Source organism: Cyprinus carpio, chromosome A17 (assembly GCF_018340385.1).
Source record: "Cyprinus carpio isolate SPL01 chromosome A17, ASM1834038v1, whole genome shotgun sequence".
In the NCBI taxonomy this organism is placed as follows: domain Eukaryota; kingdom Metazoa; phylum Chordata; class Actinopteri; order Cypriniformes; family Cyprinidae; genus Cyprinus; species Cyprinus carpio.
The window spans coordinates 13,223,522-13,248,099 of record NC_056588.1 but is presented as its reverse complement, the minus strand read 5'-3'; the positions used below and the strand labels follow the sequence as shown (position 1 = coordinate 13,248,099).

At 38.4% G+C, this 24,578-nt stretch overlaps 1 protein-coding gene across 1 annotated transcript; it reads right to left on the bottom strand.

Annotated features, from left to right (window-relative positions):
- Nucleotides 1-1,553: 1,553 nt before the first annotated feature.
- Nucleotides 1,554-24,558, bottom strand: LOC122133974 (HEAT repeat-containing protein 5A-like). Its single transcript, XM_042774160.1, is given in 36 exon segments — nt 1,554-1,871; nt 2,068-2,278; nt 2,695-2,828; nt 2,919-3,180; nt 3,447-3,727; nt 3,814-3,961; nt 4,516-4,643; nt 4,857-5,096; nt 5,714-5,936; nt 6,116-6,295; nt 6,581-6,649; nt 8,465-8,643; nt 8,854-9,090; nt 9,484-9,663; nt 10,034-10,178; nt 11,947-12,113; nt 12,219-12,408; nt 12,507-12,666; nt 12,744-12,934; nt 13,033-13,138; nt 14,563-14,726; nt 14,836-14,999; nt 15,377-15,486; nt 15,630-15,729; nt 15,919-16,071; nt 16,222-16,335; nt 17,482-17,730; nt 18,511-18,666; nt 18,753-19,002; nt 19,254-19,411; nt 19,634-19,805; nt 20,428-20,577; nt 21,876-21,984; nt 22,101-22,312; nt 22,685-22,893; nt 24,385-24,558. Coding segments are annotated over 35 exon segments (6,120 nt in total). The 5' UTR covers nt 22,811-22,893; nt 24,385-24,558; the 3' UTR covers nt 1,554-1,569.
- Between the last annotated feature and the right edge of the window lie 20 nt (nt 24,559-24,578).

The following is a 24,578-nucleotide window of genomic DNA, read 5'->3' as shown; positions in this document are numbered from 1 at the left end:
ACAATTGTAGAAAGTGAACAGTGACACTTACTCTCCAAAATCAAACACTGTTTTAGTAGGTTAACGTTCATCTTGAAAACTAGTGACCATAGTAGACTGGACATGTCCAAATTAGAACATATTCCAGGTTCCACTGTAAATTAAAACCAGTGCGACTCTTGAAGCAAAACTAGATTTTATTTTTCCAGTATAATCAGAAAATAAATGTTAATCTTACCCTAATTTTTAATTTGTACATTTTTACAACATACAAAATATATAGTACAGTTACAAATGCATAATTGTACTTGATCATCGCTGCTTCTAGCAGAAAGCAGCACCTTAAGTTCATAGAAACTGGCAATAAACAATGGTCCAATATTAGCTGAAACTCTGCCATTTGCATTGTAAACTTGTTTGTAGTGCGTTTATAGTAGTAAATATTCATTTGCTGCTTGTTTAATATTTTTTTGCTCATGTAAGATTTGGTCCATTACATTTAAAGCCTGTCAATGCAAGTGCAAAACAGTTGTGATGAAATAAAAGTAGATTTCCATGCATAATTAGAATACAGAAAAAAAATGTAAAAACTATAGTTAAGTACCACATTAACATATGGAAGCGTATTTCTGCGACATTAGAAAAAATATCATGCTTTCGTAAATCATGAGATAAAAGTCAATTATGGTCAAAATGATGACAAATCGATACAAGTTGATATCAGTCAAAAATATGAGTAAAAAGTGACTTAACTATTATGAGTCAAAATTAACATAAAAAAGTTACATTTTAAATGAAGTGAAAATTATGAAGTCAATTACACAAAAAATACTTTATTACTCAGTTGTAACTTAGTATGTCACAATTTTGACTTACTGTCTCATAATTTTTTTTTATCAAACCATGATTTTATTTTCTTATGTGACAGAAATGGGCTTCCATATGAATGCAATCTGCAGATGTATTCACATATCAATGCAGTGATGCGATGCAAGTATCTGTTTGTAATGCTTTATCATGAATATACATTCAGAACACATGCAACTATCTCTAAGCAACTTAAAATATTTAACATAATTTAAATGTATCATATTTAAATGCACTAAAACTGTATATGTAAAGTCAGCAGATAACTGATTACCAGCAGTGAAGCTGGTCAGGTTGTGTGCAGCATTGAGAAATTAATGATTTGCATTCTTTATTAAGACACAATCTTACAAAAAACTCTTCTTACCAAAAAAAAAAAAAAAAATCCTGCTATGTATAACCGAGCCGAGTTAAATAGTTTAATTTTGTCTTCAAGGTAACCATTAAAACTAACAAAAAGTTTATATAAATGGTAGCCATATAAAATTCACTCCCATGGTCCAGCTGTTCTGCTTCTTGTGAAACACACTTCCCCTTGCTTTCTGAGTAAATATGTATTAAGTTCCTCATAGAGGTTAATGCAGTTTTAAAACTGACTACAATTATTAAACAAATTTTAAATTGATTTTATCTTTAAAAACAAAGCTGATTACAACACCACCTCAACATTCACTCAGTCATTTAAAATCATAATACTCGTCTATCATATCCAGTCAGGAGGATTCACAGGAAATTGATCTTCAGTTGAATGCTTGGCGTGTTTTTGCTAATGACCCGAGTTGTTTGTGCCTTAGTGTTCATGCTCTCCTGGTTGCCCTTGACGGCTGCCTCCAGCCTGGCTTTCATGTGCGGGGCGGAGGCCATCAGCGCTCTGAAGACAGCCGAGTGCTGGGGGCCGATGCGCATGAGGTCTCCCAAGGCAAACTCGTGCAGTGAGCGAGAGGCTGCCGGAGCCGATGCCAAAGCATTCTCATCTAGCAGGAGAGAGATGAGGATGGGCAACAGCACAGCCACCAGTTGTGGACCTGCATGTTTAAAACATATACTCAGTGCTTGGTGTCCTTATAATATTGAGTCAGATTCTATACAACACTATAATATTTTACTAACAGTATTAAAAAAAAAAACACATTTATAATCAATGAATTCTTCTTTTTTTTTATGATATCATAACTTACAGCTGTTTGGGGCTAAAACTTGTAAACATTTCCAGTCACTTACAGTGAGTTTCATCAGCAGCAAACACCAGTGCTTCCAGGGCTCGGATTGCATCTTGCACGGCCTGTAGCTCTGCTGGGCCTTGCGGACGACTCTTTTCAACCTCCTGCAGTTGTGACACCAGACATCCACCCAGAGCTAGAATAAATGGCCTGGCTACTGGTGCTGGACCTTGGAATAAAGATACCAGCAACTGATAACTTCTGCTCAGCACCTAAATGGGAAATGGCAAGACATTCAAGAGAAGAATAGTCAACAGTTTTTTTCTTCTTTAGGAATTGTAGCAAAGCTCCTCATTTAAACAGCCAGATACTACTGTTCGAAATGTTTGGGGTCGGTAAGACTGTTTAAAAATGTTTTAAAAGAAGTCTCTTCTGCTTACCAAGGCTGCATCTATTTGATCAAAAATACATTAAAACATTAATACTGTGAAATATTTCAATTTAAAAGAACTGTTTTCTATATTAATCATTTTAATGTGTGATTTATTCCTGTTAGGGTAAAGGTTAATTTTCAGCATCATTACTCCAGTCTTCAGTGTCACATAATCCTTCACAAATCATTCTAATATGCTGATTTGCTCTGACCCCAAGTTTTGGGACTGTAGTGTAAAAATCCCTCTTCACTCACCACGGGGTCCTTCGATTCCAGACTGGCTCTGAATGTCTGGATGCAGCGTGTCTGCAGGGGCTCCACTGTGGTCACGTCAGCACTGGCGTACAGCAGGAAGATGGTGAGAGATGTCAACATGGTGACCTCATCTACTCCAGGCTCCATTTTATCTGTCCAAAACAATCCATGAAAAACCAGAGAATGTTCCTCAAATGATTCTATAACATGCTGAAAACACACACAGACAGAGTGTGGTTGATGACAGAGATAGAGCACTACCTGTGTGCCAAGACTCCAGAGCGTGTGCAGTGCACATCGCAGCAGTTCAGTCCAGGCCCCACGACTCTTCTCAGCTCTGCTCATGGGAGAGGTGAGAACAGTGCGCAAGGCCTGCAGGATGCCTGGTACCAGCTGTCCACTCTCTGCTCCAACAGAGCCCTTCACCGCCTCTCTCAACACCCCCAGCAGCAGATAGAGCACTGTGGGCAGCACTGACACACCTGCCTGTTGGAGAAAAGAACAAAACACTGTCAGATTTCTGATCATTTATACATTAATAAAAAATAAAAAAGAGACATTTCATATTAAAGTATGACAAAATGTTTGATAGAGGACAAAAAACAAACAAACAGTATATTGTTTTATGTGACTTTGTAATAGAATAAGAAAAAGTGTAATTTGTAAATTTAATAAACAAAATGAAAAGTAGGCTGGAGGAATGATTTTCTCATAATCTGAAAGCTGTTATGGCCGCAGTAAATTCTCTGGACCTCCTACCCCTCTGGTGAACAGATGGAGGGCAGTTCTGAGAGGATGACCAGAGCAGATGTGACGAGTCTACAGTCAGTGTTGCTGAGGGAGCAGGTCTGCCCTCCCCGCCCAGTGGGGCTGCCAGCCAGTTTGGGGCTGAGCTGCGGAAGCTTTCTCACAAGTGTGCAGAGACACAGCTCCAGTGCTCCAAAAACAAGAGACTTCCCCGGCACCAGGCCGCCAGTGTCCCGCCCCTCACCAAACTCAGGAACAGTTTCCTTCTCTGCTGCACCATCATCAGCTGACCAAATACAGCAAAATAAAGATGAATTCAGAGGGTTATTTATGCTTTACACTATTTGAGCCAAAGTAGTTCTTGAGACTTACCCTCTGCACTGTGGCGTTTCTCTTTGACATGCTCCTGAGCAGCACAAACAATCTGTCGCACCAGTTCCAGCACAGCCAGTTGAATGTTGGGAGATTCCCGAGTGACTATGAGCCTGTGTAGAACGCTGAGCATCTCCACACCCAGAGCCTATAGAGAAAACACCATACACTTGTCAGGAACACAGAGTGACTAACGAGAAAGACAAACTAGACAAAAAACATACTAGACATTAAGTACATGGGAAAAAACAAATGGCCAAAACGCAAATCTCAATGCATTACAGACTTACAGTATTTACAATGGCACAACTTTCAAAACTGTTTTGTGGGAGTTTTTGTCTACTGAGGTTTTTTATTTCTGAAACAATTGGTCTGTTGTTAAACAAAAGTATAATCCATTGATTTGTAATGATATAAATTAACCCAAAAATACAAATATACAAATAAGGGCCTGAAGTACTGATGTAATACTTTAAGAAAAACAAGTTTTGTTTTGATAAGGTGTTATTTTATTTTTTTGGAAAATAGAATACTAACAGCAATATTGTGAAATTGTGAGATTTTAAAATGCAATTCATTCCTGTGATGGCCAAGTCATCAGTGTTTTATATATATCTTAATATTTGAAAGCAAATTAAAGATCAAAAGAACAGCATGTATTTGAAATAGAAATCTTTTGATCTGTTTTTGATTATAGAATACCTGATCATTGCCCACTTTGGAACGGGGCCAAGGCACCTCCAATAAGGCCTGCAGAGCCTGAAGACAAGAATCGATGTTTTCCATTTGGTCTCCAGAGTGAGGAGAACACAAAAACTCCACACTGATTCCTGATGGGAAAATTGTATTGAATTGAACATTAAACAAGACTAAAAATATGTTCATCTCAAATCTTTTTTAGTATTTAGGATCCTCATAATCAGCCCATGTAAAATGACTAGAGAAAAAATTTGGTTCTCTGAATGACTGAGTGAGAGCTAGCTCTGGACACCCTATAACTACATCCACTTAATGAAACCGGAAATATTCACTGAGATCTGTACCCAGGATTAGGTGGAGGCGGTCAGTGTTGACGTCTTCTGGAGATTTGACACTACTCAGTGAGGTAGACTGGCCCATGGAGGTGGGTGTGACCGGTCTGGAGAGGTTGGCAGGTCCCTCGTCCACCATGATGAATCCAGTGCTGTTGAGCCAGAGAGCAGTAGCGTGGAGAATGGTAGCCCAGGCACTGTAATAATGTGGACGGGCCTGTTCCACCGTCTCTGCAGTGTAAAATGAGCCACCTGACAAATAAAGATGCACATACTCACATACAGTAGCTCTAAACAAGATACATAACACAAAATTAAATTAATCATAAAATTAGGGTCTCAGTCCACTTTAAATTTTGTTTAAATGGTAATAAAAATAATCTGAATAAATAATCTGAATTACCAATTTAAAAATAAACTACTATTCAAAAGTTTGGGCTTAGTAATATATATTTTCTATTATTTATTTATTTTTATTTATGCATTTATAAAAAACAATTCTATTGTTTAATTTTATTTTTACCTTTACTCAGCAAGGATGCATTAAAGTGATCCAGAGTGACAGTAAAGACACTTGTAAAAATACAAAATAATTCTATTTCAAATAAATGCTGTTCTTTTGAACTATTCATCAAAGAATCCCAACTTTAACAATGGTATGAGTTTAAGAAAGGATTATCTGTTTGGCTAAGTCATGGCCAACAAGGTTGGAAAATCTGTTTGCAAATTTTTTTTATATTTATCTGGTTGCACTAGAGGCATTAAGCATTTTTCATAACACTGATATTAAATCTGGAAGTAAAGAATTATATCTACTTATTTTCCATCAGGTAGGTGTCTAATCTGAGAAACAGAGTGTGAGTAGTGACCTGTGGAGGGGAGTTGACTGGAGTATTGTGAGGGCAGGGGTAGCAGGGCATGGTCCTGAAGGGCAGCCAGCCACAGGCGGCTCAGGGTTGCAAGATCAGTCTGGACCAGTTTGAGCAAACCAGCCCCTGCTGGACCTGTAGTCCCAGCCTCATCATTCTGCTGCTGAAGAAGGCTGCCTGGACTCTCTCTCTGCCTGGAGCCCTGTACCGCTGTGATATACACCTGTACAGACACATAGATTTACTCAGACGCAGGTGAGATTAAAGTTTTCTTTTCAAAAAAAGATGTACCAAAAGTGTGGCCATTGTACTTTATATACCATCATACTGCCCATCCCTAGAATTAAATAATGGCCAGACGTAGAGGTACTGCTTTAATATTTGTGTGATGGTGTTCAGTACCTCTGCCCAGGCTTTGAGCACAGCCAGCGTCTCCATGGTGAAGGTGCTTTCATTATAGAGCTGACTGGAAACTTCTCTCCCCACCTGAACTTTGGCGAGAGAGGAAGCCAGAAGCTGATGTACCCTTCTCAGGTCACGCAGGTCGCTGATGACCCCACTGGCGATCCATGCACTGCAAACCTGAACACCAACAAAAGAAACTAGGTCAAGTGAACCCACGTGAACTCGAGGTATTTGTAAACAAGCATGAAGCGGGTTCAATTGGTTAAAAACATTGTGTAAAGGATTGTTTTGGGAATTTTAATGCTAAAAAGGGAACATATTTGGGATGCCCAATTTGACCGTGACAAAATATGACTCAAGACTTGAAACAGTGTGTTGGGTTACATGGTATTTGCTGGTAAACGCAAAAACAGAAAAGTAATTATTATAGATAATAATGCTTAAGTTCATTAAATAGCACACCTGGCAGGCTTTGGCAGTCACATTCGGAGGGGCGTCCACATGGAAGGCAGGTCTGAGTGCAGCTCCAACCTACAACATCAAACAACATTTAGTATTTAAACCAGTCCAATCAGAAGTTTGGGAGGTTTCTCATAGCCTTAGAGATCTTCTGATCTAAAAGTTTATGCTAAAATAAGTTTTGTAGATAAGATAAGTTGTGCCTATGTTTGGATGTCTATACAAAACATTTCATTTAAATAAAAAACAAGAACGTGAATGAGTCAATAAGTGCCCATAATATACTGTTCCAAGGATGCATTTCATGATAGAGGCTGGGAGAATGGCAATATAAAATATAGCTTTGATGCTGCATAATTCCAATACCTCCATTTGTGCCATTTCATAGTTTTGATATTAATTTAAATTGTGGAAAATAAAAATAAAGTGTTTAGAACTTTTACTTCAATGTATACATTACCGGTAATTAAATGCAACATAAATGTAAATTTAGTTTAAAAATATGATTCACACTCTGTACATACACTTCCATTCAAATTTGAGTCATGTTTATTTTTTAAAGAATTTAACACTTCTATTCAGCAAAGACACATTAATTCAAAAGTGACAGTAAAGACTTTTCAAATCAGTTTCAAGTAATTGCTGTTCTTTTTCCACAAAAAGCACCTGCTATTTTTGTGCATCAACATCAATAATAAAAATAAATATTTCTTGAGTACCAAATTAACATATTAGAATGATTTCTGAAGCATCATGTGAAACTGTATATTATTATTTTAAAACAAAAAACAGTTATTTCTGTTTTACTGAATTTTTTATCAAATAAATGCAGCCTTGGTGAACAAAAGAGACATTTTAAAAACATCTTACTGTCCCTAAACTTTTGAACATTACTGTACTTTTTATTGTCCAGTCTTTTTATATACTATACAGGACTGATGGCCTACAACCAAACTCGACTGTGTAAGTTTATTAAGCATAATTAAGCGTACAACATTCTAGCACGATACTGAAGATGTTTCACATCACTGTTTGAAATGAGGACCCCACGCTAAGCCCACAGATAACCTAATGTAGTGTAAGTGATACAGGCTCTCACATTCATGCACACAGACATGCACATGCACTTAGTAACAAGAGACTGATCAACAAGCTCAGGTACTTCTGGGGGGTTCTAAGAATAACAGCTGAGAGATTTTCTGTACAGCTCAGAACATAAAGTTCAAATATTCAAGCATCCTCTAGTTTAACGGGCAGTCTTCAAAAGTTATAAACAACTAGTGATGCAACAAAATAACTTCTTGGCAAAAACCTAAAGTTCTCATAACTTTTTTATTCTGAAATGATGATGATGAAGATGCTTTTTTTGTTATTATTAATAATTTTTTTATTATTTTAATTTAATTATAATAATGATAATTCAATTAAATGTTCATTTTGAATTAGATTTTTTTTTTTAAGTACAAAATTAAATTAACTTCCTATAAAATAACATATAATATTACAAGCATATTACAAAATAACATATAATATTATAATAAGTTGTGGTTTCTGTTGATATTTTCCATCAATCTTCAGAAGTGGTATGTTTCGGAAATTTCAGCACAATCAATCAATCAATCAATAGAAATATGATAATTAAAAAAAAGAGTCCAGACATGAAAATAAATAAATAGTTTGCAGGGGCCTGCTTCCTACAATTACATTTGCAATAAGGATCATTTACTCAAAGGCATCTAGGAAATATCCTATTTAATTGAATTGCCAATCAATGTTCATGTTTGTTCTAGACAAGCAATTTCTTTCTTTCAACATTTTTCTGGGCATATGAAAGTGTGCATAGTTGATTTTAAGACTGTGGCTCAATAGTACTAAGTTCATGCTTACATTGGCTTGATACTGTTCCAGAATGACATGTCCAGGGAACTCAGGCTCTGGCACATTGGAGAATTTCCGGATAATGACCAGCAGTGTTTGTAAACCAGCCAGTCGGAGCTGATCGCTGTGGTCTGTTGCTGCCATGAACGCCATGCGGATGAGGTCCGCCAAGTGGAGAACCAGGAAATCTGAGAGACAGAAGGGGTGTTGATATTAACAGTGTTAAAACATGTATATAAATCACCCCAGAAGGTGGCGCTAAGATCCAGTGATTTACTGAACACATCAAGAAAGACATCCCAGTATACAGAGTTACAGCAAATACACTAAAGCAATTTGGATAAGAATGGAAATAAAAGAAATAAAAATTCTAACACAACAGAAGTGATGTGTCTAACCTGCAGATTCATGTAAATGCTGTTCTTGAGCAAGTGCCATGTTGAAGTGAGCACTGTTTCCGTTCTCACACTGTGCTATTATACGACACACACACTCCATGGAAAACACACGAGTGGACCAGCGCAGGTTACTGAAGGGGCCGCTGGATTCAGACTTTGCGTGGAATGCAGAGGAGTCATCATATCGATCTCCATCCTCCTCCTGTTGTGTTTCTACAGCAGCAGCTGCAGCGGAGTCTAGAATAAGACCATGAAAAACTAAATACTCAAAGGATGCAACTCTTTGCAAGTCAAACTAACAAAACACTAAAGGAATTAAAACAAAAGGAATTTGTCATGAGCCTGTACACAAAGTTCACAACATTTTAAGCCAATCCCAAGGCCTTTTCACTTGTCAGGTGAGTTGTTTTTTTTGTACACAAAAAAATGTGAATAAGTAGAGCACGTTTTGCTTTTGTTCACATATGTGCACTTTTCTCAGAGACTAAAACAAATTTCCAGTGTTCTTTGTGTGAACAGGATTAACACATCTTTAACTCAAGATACAGGAGATAAAACGTCCTGAGATGAAAAATTAAGCTTATTTTATTCTCATCATATTCTGCTCAAAGAGCTAAGATTGAAGCCCACCTGCAGAGGCAGAGAGCACGTCTTTGCAGAGTTTCAGCCAGTGGGCCAGGTTACTCTCAGCAGCCGAGCTCATCATGTGGACTAGCGTCTCCTGAATGTCTCGGCACAGGCACGGGTCAGACTCCCTGTCCAGCAGACTGAACAAAGCTCCCTCCAATCCCACCTCCTTAATAGTGACATCTGCAGGATCAACAATAATCATTTAACATACAGCCCACATTGTGACATATATATTGCAACAAATGACATTTTGCTTGAAATGTGTGCTTGATATATTATGATGGGAAGTCGTGGCCTAATGGTTAGAGATTCTGACTTGTGGTTGGAGGGTTGGACTGGCGAGAATTGTAGGTGGGGGGAGTGAATGTACAGCACTCTCTTCCACCCTCAATACTACATCTAAGATGAGACCTTGAGCAAGGCAACGAACCCCCAACTGCTTCCCCTTGGATGGTTTAAATGCAGAGCACAAATTCTGAGTACGGGACATAATTTTTTGCTACACGTCACTTTCACTTCATGTTGTGCAGTGGGGGCGATGCTGACTCACCCAATTGTGTGTTGTCTCTGCGTGGTAGCTCTTTAACCAGAGCAACTGCGTGCTCCGATACCTCCACTGCTTCCCTCTGAGCCAGCTGTCTCAGGCAGGCCACAACCGCACGCCTCAGAGACAGGTACGAACTGCACAGGTTTATCTGGACATGCACAAATATTACACATGAAATTAAAAGTAACATAAGATCTTGATATTAATATGGTCGTACGATTACAAATGATGAGCTGTGAATCAAGTGAGGTCTTGTGAAATAGAAAAATGTATCTGAGACATTGGAGCTGGGTGGTATAACAAATTAAATATTTAAAATAATTAAATAAAAACTTGTAATGGTTGAAATTATTTAACCATACAGCACACCTCTGATATAATATATAAACCATAATAGTTCAGACTGAGAGCAAGTAGATGAATTCAGAAACTGAGCACAACATAATCCAGACAAAAGTGCAAAAAAACAATTCAGCAGACAGCTGCGTTCACATCAAAGTTAGTTTAGTTATGTCAAAAAGATCCCACACAAACGCTCTTTCAGTGTAGAGAAGGACAGAGGGAGAGAAGAAAGGGACAGCAGGGCTACTGTCAAGGCTTGTTTTGAGCTTTAAATGATGTGACAAGCGATCTGTTTGCAAAGAATAGAACTATAAATCAAACCATTTAAAAATAGAGCATGGAAAACAAAGTATGTTTTTTCTCAATCACTGTCTAACAATGTCTAAACTTGTGTGTGTGTGCGGCTGTGTGAGGAATAGAGAGAGAGAAAGCGATGGACTGAAGCTCTCATAGTAATAAAGCTAATTGCTTGAATTGGCATGAGGCCACAGCTGTGGATGTGAATGTCGTGTACTGTGTTGGTGGTCAGTGTTAGAAGCCTTTACAGAAAAGAACAAGCCAAGCAAACCTAATCCTTGGCATTAACCCTGCAGTTAGATGCAGTGACACTGTCTGCTCATGCTCAAAACCAGATCCTTCTCGAGTTAGTTTCACACTGGGAAAAATGAGAGAGGACGACAACAGAGCATAATTATACAGAGAGAGACGCAAGAGAAAGAAGGGAATATGAAGTGCAAACAAAGGGAAGGGAAGGGAATAAAGTGGCCTGACAGCAGAGAGAGACAGACAAAACCTACCAACAAAGAATAATCCAATAAGACTTCCTGTACAAGAAAGCAGAAAACAGCACTGTCACTACAGATGAGGGCAAAGCCAGGTCTGTGAACACTCACCTCTTCCATTTCATTTCATTCTATATATATTATATATATATATATATATATATATATATAATATATATATATTATATATATATATATATATATTTATATCATTCTTTTTTAATTACTGGTTATATTTCAACAATATATCAATAATATATTTATTATAATTATTGGTTACCTGGCATAAAATTAATAATTAATACCTTGTAAACATCTGCCAGGATATTAAAAACTACTATTCCTTTACAGAAAATGTCTTCTCAAACCACCTGCCTAAACCAAACTGAAATTCTCCTTCTACATAAACCCTAAATAAACACTGTAACGATTAAAGACAACTTGAAGAAACATAAAAAAAATAAGTATATTTCCTTGGTTGAGTGCATAATTCATTGTTAGTTTAAATTTAAAAATTAAAAAATCTTTCATAACCTTTAATTTCTATTTATCAACCTTAGACCCTACTTTACTTTTTTGCTGATAACTCAAGCTGCTTGGGGTTGAAAAATAATATTAACCAATTATATAACAGCCTAATATTTCACACTTCAATCAAATTCTGGTCAAACAAACTTTATTTGTTCACTGTGTGTAATTTATCAGAAATCTGTTCGGTTAAATGTTTTGTGAATGCAGTTAAATGTCTGTTGTTCAGTATGATTGTGAGTGTTAAGTGCATTGATGACGTACACAGAGGCTGGGGACCAGGCTGGCCAGATTGACAAAGCCTGGCGCAACGTGCAGCTGCTGGAGGCAAGAGATCGCCTGGGCCTGGACCAGACAGTCCTGACTGTCCTGCATCACAGCACAGCCCACCAAACACGAGGTCCTCACTGCACACACACCTGCACCCTCACCTGGGGACAGTTTACATTAAATGAGCAGAGAGAAGAGAGTGTGTAAAGGTCTCACCTGCATATGACAATGTGTGTGTGTGGTTATGGGTAAATAAATGTAAGCACCTTGCAGATCCGGCCCCATGGAGGTGATGAGGGCATTAAAGCAGCGACCCAAGCTTTGCTGTACCTCCACATGTGTGTGTGGCGTTGAGAGCAGCAAACGTAGCACCAGATTAAAACTAGCCTCCAAGTGACTGTGGTACAAAGGACCAGCTAGATCCACAACCACGGAAAGAGCGTGGAGAGCCCACATCTGCATACATGCAAATAGTTCACTGAAAGGTTAGTGCAAGGTCCTCCTGGTTTGTTAATTTTTTTTATGGATAATAAACAGTCATGTGGTCTTTGAACCTGAACTTCAGGTGAGGTGCTGTCCTGGGACAGGGTGAACAGGACCCCAACGCAGGTACTAAGGTACTGAGGGGAGCTTATCCCACCCAGGTAACGGTATACAGCGCCGAGTGCCAAAGCATGACCTGTGCGTGTGATGGCATCCCTCGCTGTCTTCAGTCTAAAACACATTTACATTCATTTCAGATAGTTTCAAAACCATATTCTTTTTTTACACTCAACTTGTCATGCACTCACTTGTCAAAGCTCATAAGTGTGATGGAAACGGTGAAATTGGGGTCATTAAGAACTTGCACAAGCCTGGCTAAACCCTCCGCAGCCATGCAGCGCAAGAGAGGGTTTGGGCCCTCTAGCGCCCCTAATAGGAGAGACAGTGCTGGTCTTTGAACCTCCTCTGACCCCAGTTCCCTCCGACTTGATGCCAAACACTATATGGCAAAAAAAGATGGGGGAGAGAGAAGCAAAGTGGCTTTACATGGTGTGAATGCAGTGGTTTTAAATGGTTACTTTTTAAATTGCTTCTTACCTTCAAAGTGCAGCAGAAAGCAGCAGCTACATGGATTTGAACAGTCTGCTGCCGGGCTCCTTTGAGCTGACGCACAAACTCACAGAACTGCTCTAGGATCTGAGCCCTGAGACAGGAAATACAACAGATGTACCGTTCAGCTACTGTTATATCTTATTTTCCCTAGGGATGCATTATATGTATGTACCAGTTTATTAGCCAATATTACAGACTTTGTTGCTATTGGATATATTTGGGCCAAACTGAATACTGAACTGTTAATGCTCATTTCCACAGTTACTTCATGTGAAATGACAAATGACAAATTAAACTCTTAAACCACTAATAATTAAATAACACTGTTAAACAATCTTAAAATAAATATCCATACTGTACATTATAATGTTTTGATGCCCAAATGTACTTCTAATTACTGATGTTTGGCTTTTAGCGTTCCTTCGTGGTAAATGTTTTGCACTGTGAGGCCTATTCATTTTCATTCATATTCATCCACAAAGACCTAAACTAAAAGAAAATAAGTGAAAACATTTTTTTTTTTTTTTTTTGGTTTTGGTGTGAATTTTTTTTTGGTGTGTAATTGTATTTATATATGTAAATGGGCATTGTCATGTGGTTTATAAAAAATATAATAAACTATTTTTCATTGAAAAAAACATGATTAAAGCATACTGACTAAAGTCATTCATCTATCCATTGTATTTCAAAAAATTAGTGTGATTTCAAAGCTGTTCTTCTCTAAAAATCCTCTTTAAAAACAGATGTAAAATTGTAAAACTGTAAAAATCCAGATTCAAAAAGTGTGTTGTCTTTGTTGCACTTCTAACAACAAAAAACAAACATTAAAAATAATCTAGACAAGCTGCTAGTGGGATGAAAGATGCACTGCAAGTGGACCGATGGCCCCATATGATCAGTATAATTTTCTCTCCACTGCTATGTTTAATAATGCATGGGACATGGCCAGAACAGCCCCCAATTATGCAAATGCATGCAGAAGTCGGGATGTAAATTTGGCTATGCTGCATAAGAAAGTGCTTCAAAAAGTCTCTAGACCTCAATAAGGCCAGTTCCCACAAGCATTCACTATCAGTAAAAGTATCAGTTACTCCTAACAATTTGAATAACTTTAAAAGGATATTGTAGTTAACATTAGTACATTCACATTTTAGTGAATGTAACATCAAACAAACTACATAAATCATTTACAAACTGGAATGCACCATTAGCACCATCACTATAGAGTTGAGGGAAACAAACTAGTAAATAGCCAACTTCATCTGAGAATTTTCTGTTTAGCTATTCATCATCATTCATTCATTACCTGTTCATTTGCACATGTGAAGCATTATGAAGCGTACTGCTTGAACAAAGGTCCTATATAAAGGAACTAATTGAACTGAAGTGTTTTCTTTCAAATGAATTGAACTAAAAGCACTCCAAACAAAAAGCAAGAGCATACAAATGAATGACAGAAACCACGAAACTCAAGCAGCCCTCTGAAAGGAGTCTCTGTGGAGGCAGTGGACGTACTTCTGCTGAATTCCTAGGTGGGGGAAAATCACCCCAAACAGCTGGACAGCTGCTGCTGCTAAAGCAGAGCCTGGAGGGAGGGGGGTAGGAACATCCTGGGCTTTCTCAAAGATGGTAAATGGGTCATATTCTAATGTCCCACCTCCTGAACCACCACAATGGAGCTTTAAACAGACAGAAAACGCAATGAGATTCAAAATGAAGTGTGCAGTAACTAGGCATTGACTGCACATTAACAAGGCTATTTCCTTGATGATTAGGCTGTGATCTGACCTGTTCCTCTATGTAGTGCTGATCCACATCCTGCAGTGCAGGGCCCAGCAGTGCCAGGTCTTGTCTGTAGCACAGAGAGGGCAGCAGGTTCAGCTCAGCACATGTTGTGATTTCTGGCCCGGTCAGATCGTTCAGCAGCTGCTTCAACACCATGCCAAAGCTCTCTGAGCCAACACAACCAAACCACAATAAACAAATAAATACAAATTTGGGTAATCAAACAGTCCCATTTTCATACGTTACTGTGGGATATGAAAATAAGTGTCCTAAACAGCTCTCTTAAATTTCAAAGCATAATAAAAATGATTTACACGTACTGTTTCTTTAGCACATTTCACTTGAATACCATGGTAATGACCACTCAACAAGTAAGGGATAATGTACAGTCAGCCAGCCATTTTTACAAACTAAACCCTGACAGGGTGTTTTATGCTGTAATTTTGAAGGTTGATACTTTTTTATTTATTTTATTTTTTAGCCCTGATTAAAAAGCAGAAAACATCAGCACATGATCTAGTTTATCATTTCAGAATTTGCTTACCTTCATATCTTTTAGGCTGAAGCATTGTGAGGATCTCATACACTCTCAATCTAAAGACAGTGGCTGCATTTTTGATCTGGTTTCCATAGGATTTAATGAGAGAGGGCAGCCTAAAAAGAGTTATGTCAAATATTTGTCAATCAACATCCTGTTGACATTACATCTGCATTCTGCAATGCTTTAAAAGGCATTTATAACTTGAAAAATAAATTCAAGGTGCTATTTTCATTTTAAGCTAAAAAGATATACTCACTGATTGAGCAGGGCCACTGCACAGGACAAGAGAGGAAACAAACGACTTAAGACATCATCGGTCAGCAGGTCTTTGCAGTGCACCACCAGACTCTTCATTGCTATAAAGAAGATGACACAAGATATGAAGACTAAACATCCTGTTTATTCCTATATGCAGTCAAAAGCAAAGAACCTAAAGCAAATTTATTACTATGATGTGAAGGGAGTAGATCAGCAGATGGACTTATGCATGAAAAAAAGAGAGAAAAGAAGAGACATACGTGAGAAGATTCATAAACGACCCTCACCGCACAGTGCTCCTGCTCGCCCCTCCAGGGTCACCTGCCAGGTGAAAGAGTCTCCACGCCGCAGCTCATTCTCCACATCCCTCACAGACAGTGGGAAGGCACATTTCCATAGCAACAGCAATCGAGGTAAGTGATGCTCCATTACAGTCGGTCCTAATAAAAATACCAGAAAGATCAAAAAGGAGGTTAAAAAAAAATATCTGAAAACAGAAAATAAACTAGCACATTGGTTGTTACATTATCGGCATTATCTTGTCTATGTTGGGGATACTGAAGATCACAAACCAGTAAACTGGTTCATACCCAGTGTGGAGAGGGCACTGAGCAGCAGCCAACATCCTCGAGTGCGTTGGATGGAGATTCTGCTGTTCTGAGTTGCAGAGCGCAGCAGATCTTCTGCCAAGGTCATCACCATCTGCAACCAGTCCAGAGGAATGAAGAAAAATAATAACCATACACGATACTAATAACATTTACAGTCACATTGAAAAACACATTGTACACATAAAAAAAAAAAGAAAAGGATTAGTAAACATTTCTTCCCAAGCAACACAAGATTTCTTCATGAATTCCAACTGAGAGAATAAAGCTCTTTTCCTTAATGGATAGTTCGCCCAAAAATGCTAATTCTGTCATCATACACTCATCTGCATTTCAACTTTATTTCTTTTTAGAAAATAAAAAACATATATTTTAAGAAATGGTATTTGTTCATTTTTGTCAGTGGTCACCAAAACAGTTTAGTGACAAGTGTTCCTTAAATGAGTGTTGTCAAAATACTGGTTTTTCAATACTGAAATATTTGAAACTGTTTTAATACTCTTTTTCCGCAGTATCGATCAATTGATACCAAATGTGCACACACCACTGCATACAAACCACATGTTCTGCAGAAGAAAGGAACACTACTCCTACATCCTACGTTATCTGCTGGAACACCACTCTCATGAACGCGCATAAGCAGTTAGTGGAAGCTAGAGATTACGGTTTATAAAGTTTTAAATATGGGTATTTTTCTTAAACAAATGCATCACTTTGCTTCAGAAGGCCCCCAAAGTCATGTGGAGTATGATGGACAGATGCACTTTTTTGGGCTTCAAAATCTTGACTACCATTCACTGCAATTATAAAGCTTGGAAGAGCCAGGACATTTTTTAATATAACTCTGATTGCATTTGTCTGAAAGAAGTCCTATATACACCTAGAACAGCTTGAGGGTGAGTAAATCATGGGGTAATTTTCATTTTTGGGTGAACAATCCCTTAAAGGTTTACATTTTTGTGGTATGCAATACTAAATAATACATTAACAATGACATTGCTGATTTGCAGCAAGTCATCCATTTCAAAATTAAGTCATTAATTTTCAGTTTCTCAATGGGTTTACATTTTTGTGGTATGCAATACTAAATAATATGTACTGTGAGCTACTTAAAAGGAGACTCACTGCATAGGACACATATAGACACAAATCTCATTCATACCTTGAACCCCTAAAAAAAAAGAACTTGTGAACACTCCTAGCGGACAGAGCTTTGTATGGCTCCCAGCAGAGCTCATTCCATACCTTGCCCTTAGGAGTGTGATACTCCTAGCGGACAGAGCTGTATTGGCTCCAGATGGCGGGCAGCACTGTACCCTGCCACAGCCTCTGGGCATGACTTCAGGGCATTTAGCCTCTCTGCACAGCGGTCTAGCAACACTGCCACCTGAGCAGGCATCCCTACGGCAACACACCGCAGGCACCAGGCGGCGGCCAGCCGAGCAGATGCGCTGGGGTGAAGAAGAACAGAGATCACAGTGTCCAACATTCCTGTCAGAAAAACAAAAAGAAACTATTGAACTTGCAGTTTTAGTAAAGTTCAAGGCATCAGAGATGACAGTGTGAGCTCTTTCTGAAATTGTTTTAAAGACGGTGTCACTGAAGCAGAATGGATGTGTTGATTCTGCAGCTGTAGGCACTTTTTCTGCTCTCTCCTTCATCCAGGCCTTATTGTGACACATCCATTAAAGAGCAGACACACTGACACAAAATCCAGAGATACAGCTATAGACACCTGAAAAACATCTTTCTTTGATCCTGGTTCAAACTTCAGTATAAGGCCATCAAAAATGTGTTATGTTAGGAGCAGGATGTTGTCTATACCTGTTCTATTGACAAAAATATTACAGCTATTTTTGAAATTACTGCAACCATAACCAATATTTGTCTCCCAGAATATTTTTTACCTTTATGAGGCCATTTTTTCTAACCATTTAATATCTAACATCCTGTCCATCCAACACTTAAAATTCATTGGCATGAACAGAATATAGATTTGCATATACAAAAACTTACTATCCCAAAGCTTTTGAACATTAGTGTACATCAATGGTAAAAAAAAAACTACATAAAACAAAAATAAATAAATAAAAACAAAGAACACAGAGGGGCACATTTGTCATTACATTTGAATGACATTTTTCATCACCACAAGCCACTAAAGCATGTAAAAAGAGGTGCTTAACCGTACCCTCCATGGAGTATCTAAACATCCTTAGAAAGTGTTTAATGGAGTGCCCAGAGTTCGTTGGTTAATAATGCATGACAAACCTATGCTGGTGTCCTGCAGCAGTGGGGCGGCAGTGGAGCTCAAGTCCTGTAGCAGACTGCCCAGCTCAAAGAGTGCACACACAAGCACATGCTGACTAGCTGCGACTTCCGCAGGGCTCACACGTGTCTCCATGTTCCCCTCATGAAGAGCAGCATCTGACAGGAACACAGGGATACAATTAAGAAATGACAACTCAATATCCAACGAAACCTAAATATTCACCCTTGGCCGAGTTTCTTACCCACAACCCTCTTCTGTTTGCTGATCAATTGACAGATCTCTTTGGCAGCTGCGATTTGGGCCTTCTCCCCCAGCAAAGTGCCAACAGTGGCCCGCAGTATGAAGGAGACACAGCAGCGGCAGGACACAGCATCTGCTGGGTATTGCGTCACCCGTGCGTGAGACACCCACACCATGAGAAGAGAAAGAAGACAGGAGAAGTGATTCTCCAGCCATGCGCCACCCAGAATGGACACAAACACCACACATGTCTGTTTAAGAGAGAGAACATGTGGTATTCATGTTAAATTACTAAACTGAAATGGATCAAATAAATGCATATAAAAAAAAAACTTTTTTTTTTTGCATAACAGATAACTGATACATAAATAGAGGCAGAAATACATTTCTTCTGATATTATATAACCTTCATTTGTTCTTTTTTTTAACACTAGACATAAAGCCAGTCATGCTGTGACTAAAACACAAATATTCAGATCAGGATTGTAGGAGGGTGGGTGACCTGTGTGATGCCCACGCGCACGTCTCTGCTGACTGAGCTGGTTCCTTTCAACATGTCTCCACTGGCCCGCAGGAAGCCGGCTCCACCCCGCAGGAAACCAGAACTCAGCAGCTCCATCACCTCCTCCAGGGAGTTGCGCTTGGAGCCTGGCCTCGGAGCTGAGAGCAAAGCCACAGGAACAGGGGAGGAAGAATGAAAAGAAGAGACACGTGAGAGAGTGTGAGGGGATAAACAATAGAACAGAAGGAATCGAGTGGGAGTGTATGTGTGTGTGCAGTATGTGGGTGACAGAGGAGAGGAGGGAATGATCTCCATGGGTAAATGATCAGCTCAGTGTCCTCTGAGGAAGTTACTGAGATTACTGAATGAAATCCACCCACCTATGGCCTGTCTGGGCTCCAGTGCCGATGCTAATAAAGTGCCAAGCAGTTTTGAGACAGCGACTCGGACATCATAGTTTGAGCCCTCGAAGGCCCGGAAACAATGAGTGGCCACATTCTCCAGCTCTGTGGACCACAGGAAGACAGCCTCTCTCTGGAGCTCCAGAAGACACTGTCAAAAAAGAAAATAGTTCATTTCACAACTTCAAGATTCTAAGCTAAAAACGGAAAAAGCAAAAAATACACTGGGGATTATAGTAATATTTGAAATATTCAGGGGAATTTTCGCCACTTCTCATCACAACAAAGACACATCAAACTCCACACTACCAAAAATAACACTGATGATAATACAAATAAAAATAATAATAATAATAACAATAATTCACATCACAAATTGATAATGATTCTGGGAAGACTTGAACAAAAACTAAAAACAAAATATGATTTTCAAATTAGCTTTTGTTTGGAATAAATGAAGAAATTCTATTAATCTTATAATTTTGTTATTAAATGGAAGAAGAGTAAGTGTTTACACTACTTCCTCTATAGCTAGAAATACTACAATAACATTTAGGATCCATATTTTAATTATATTGTGATATTGTGAGAATATAATAACGTAATAAGAATATTATAAACTGAATTGTGGTCGATATAAACATCTGTTAAAAAGAAAGAAAGAACAAAATGTGGATTTGCCTTCAGTCAACTGTGATACATGTTTGACAAAGATGATTATTAACTTTTGATATATGATTTGTAACTGAGGCATGTGGTTGTGTATCCAGTACCTTTGTGGCAGCACAGCGCACACCCATGGAGCGGTCGGTGAGACATGGGCGAGCAGCTTTATAGATGTCTCTGTGACAGGACACAGCACTCACACCTAAACCCTTCAGAATCCTCTCAATACACAGCATGATCTCACAGCGGCCCTGAGACTGGACAAAATAAAACATAAGCACACATTTATTACAGCTACGGTCTTCTACAATATAAAAATATCTCTAATCCATTTTTCAAAAGTGCCCATCCCTAGTTCTCTGTGATATTCTGGTTTCCATATACGACTCGGGCCCCTCCTATAATTTAAGTCTATTTTGCCTGTTTTATACTGTGACAGTTAATGGAATTTCTTAGAAAAGTAATAGCATGTCTATAATTAATGTCTAAAAAAAGTGCACACTGATTTTTAGAGTTTTGTCTTTAACCTTTAGTAGAAATAGAATTTATAGAAATTATTTAAAACACACACTACCATTTAAAAAACTGGGGTCAGTGTGTGTGTGTGTTTTTTAAAGAAATAAAAAAAAAAGAAAAAGACACAGTAAAGACTTTTACACTGTTACAAAATAACCTATTTGAAATAAATGCTATTCTTTTTAACTTTTCATTCAACAAAAATTTCCACTAAAATATTAAATAATACAAGTGTTTTCAACAATGATGGTAAGATAATAATAATTTATGTTTCTTCAAATCAGCATTTTAGAATGACTTCCAAAAGATCATGTGACGCTTAAGACAAGTCAAAGTTGCCATAACTGAAATAAATGTAATTTTCGAATATATTAATTTAGAAAAGAATCATTTTAAATTGTAATAATATTTCATAATATTACTGGTTTTACTGTATTGCAGCCTTGGTGAGCATAACAGGCTTCTATCAAAAACATTAAAGTCCACGTGAAACAGAAGTTGTGATTGTCCTTTCTTCCTTATTGTGACATATATCCGAGTGAAACAGCTTCTTGAACACTTGATTTGACCATCAGACATTGATTGGATCACTGGATCACTGTCATTTGCTATTGCTGTGATCTCATGTGAATGACGGGTTGCTGGAGGAGTGAGATTATTGTCCATGTCATCAGAGAAGAGAAGAGATGCCATTGCAAGGGGAAGTGGAAGTTGATAAAAGATTATGAGGGCATATGAATAAAAAAAGAATTATAATGTGCACAGATAAATCATTTATAAAAAACACTACAATCATAAGAATTATGAATTAATGAAGAACAAAAACTTTCAACGGTAGTGTATTCCATCAGCTAATTGACAAGTTCTAAGCATTTTGTGATGGTCATAATAAAAAAATACTGCATGTGATGATTCAAAACACCTGAATCACCTGTTTGACCTCAAAACTATGTGTCAAAAAAGGCATGATTTTTCAGAGTAGAGTACAGTCACATCCCTGTGTTTTGTAAATCACATACTGGTGTGCTGCCACACGTACCTCTGCGCTCTTCATTGCTTTCAGAAGGTTTGCCATGGTTTCTTTAAACGAGTTGATGAGCAGTCGACCCAGTTGCTCATACAGCACACCCAAACAGGCCACGGCTGCCCTGTAGGGAGCAATGAGTAAACTCACTGGCAAGTGACCAAGCTGAAGCCCATCTGTAGTGCGGGCAGTGGGTGTGCGTGATGTGTGCATGTAGGGGGGCAGATTTATGACACTCACAGTCTTGTAGGCAGGAAGCTGGGCGAGTCATCCTTGCTACGGATGATGTCATTGCAGCGGTCCACAGTGAGGCTGGATGTGAGGGAGTCGCCCACTCGGTACACCAGCGCCAGACATTGTGCCAGCAGCAATCGCGTCGGGGGGCCAGGAGAACTCGTCAGTACCGTCGTCAGCTGCTCCAACAGGTGCTTCTGGTTCTGTTTCACATTGGCCTGCCACACAGATACATGCCGACTTACTGTTTAGCTGAGGGCCGCTCTTTAATTGCGGTTTCTTGGCACTTTACCAATGAGAAAAACAGACAGATAGATCACTAGTTCATTCCAGGCTGAGAGACAGCCGGTGGAAAGGCAGACAAATAATCAGGGAGTCTGTTCAAAGAGGCCTGCTTGTGTTTGTGTTCGAAAGAGAGAGAGAGAGAGAGAGAGAGAGAGAGAAAGAGAGAAGTATGCCTGAGTGAGAGAGAGGGGGAGGGGGTTATGGATGGGTGGGGGGAGAGAAAGAGAGAGAGAGAGAGAGAGACAGAGAGACACAGAAGTGTTTCTTCTTAAACAGAGAGCTTATTGTCAGCGCCCTCAGCTCACCCGGTCTGTGGCAGGGAGTATTTTCTTGAGGAAACGCAGCCACTCGAAGACAAACTCAGCCCTCTGGTGCTCCTTTAGCTGATTGCAGGCTTCCTCGTTCAGCAATAAACTATGAGCCTGCTCCATCTTCCTGTCTCTTCTTGCGCTCCAGCTTTTCACCTGAGACCTCGACCGCAGCGCCCCTCACATTCCAGACACCTTCATCCTCCCTGAAATAAACCACAAGTTCACTGCACAAGGGGTCTGTGGAAAAGTTTAACGAAAAACAGTGTTTAAAACAAAAACAGTGAATAGAAATAAATAATAAAAATAAATGTATAAGCAAACAAATAAACAACATTTTCGGTTTTCTTTTTCATTTAAGTTAAAGTTTTAGTATGTCTATTTAGTTTTTTACATTTTTATTTCAGTTATAGTTTTCGCTATTTTAGTACATCGAGTTAAACTAAATGAAAAAGAAAAATGTTGCTGTGGCAACTAGCTGAACTAAAATCAATTTAATTTTTTTTTATATATTTAATTTATTTAAGTAATGATTATTTTAAATGGTTTTAGTTAACTATAACAACCCTGTACCGTACTATGGTGAGTATGGAAAAAAAGAAAATTAATAAAATGCAATAGAAACTAATAACATTTTGCACATACTAATATATATTTTTTTTTTTTTCACAGTACAGATAGGGTCTTTATACATGAAAATATATAGCTGCCTTTTAACTTTTATAATGGGGGTTCCTTTCACAAGGACGACCACATTCGGGGTCTGTGCCATCTAAAGGACTGAAGACAGCCACAAAGGATACACCAAAGATGTTGTAAAAAGAAACTGATGTAAATCTGAATGTGCAAAAGTGTGTGAACATGCCAGTTTATGAAGGGTATATTATAAATATAACCTCCCTTCTTCCAAAAGTACCTTGTAAAGTTATATGTCGCCGATATGAATTATGCATCATGTCCACTGAGTCTGCGCAGTCTGGAGAGAAACCAGCAGATCACGCAACTAAAATTACTAAAAGAAGACTTTAAATGGATCTCAACTTTTAAACCAGATTAAGGAGGGCGAGATACGGACATCAAAAAGTCTGTCAGGGGAACAAAACGGATGGGACAGTGACATTATTTTAGGTGTGTTGGATGGTCCACAATGAGTCAGACAGACTGTCTACTTTTCTCACAGGTTTATTTAGCAGCAAGGGAACTGCTTGTGTGAATTTGGTTACTTATATTCAGTTTCAAGGTGAATTTAATCTGCATATTGTTATACAGCAGATTTTGTAAGTGGTTTTTTTGTAAGTTTTTTATGGTTAGCTTTCTAATCAAATAAAATCCACTCCAAATAATAAAAATAAATAATATCTACTGGATAAATAAATAAGCACATGTTTTCACAAACAAGTCTTTAGTGTGTGTTTGATTTCTTGATGTACAGTAGATGCTGACTCCAGGCTAAACCGCTTTTCTCCCAACTTCACACAAAGATAGTTATCCTCTAACATTTATTTTTGACTAAACATACATCTCAAACTAAAACATACATGCAATTGTCAGTGATTTAGTGAGTGTTTGGTATTTTAGCCTAACGCTAGCGTGTATCCAATGCTAACTAATTCTCTGACATGCTAGCAAGATAAATCTTCAAAAGCAGCGATTTATTATCTTTAAAATAAAAATATCCTGAGCAAAATGTGTATTACCTGCTAAATCCATCAACTGTAATGTCGGGTGAGAAAGGTATATCCCTATTCAAGTCGACTGTTTGTGTGTAACACCTCAAAGACATCTGCTTGCGTGAAAGTGCGAGTCAAACTGTGAAGCGCAGCCACGTTAAAGAGACAGTGACCGGGAGTGACCGCTAGAGGGACAAACACACTGCTGCCGCTGCTCAAAC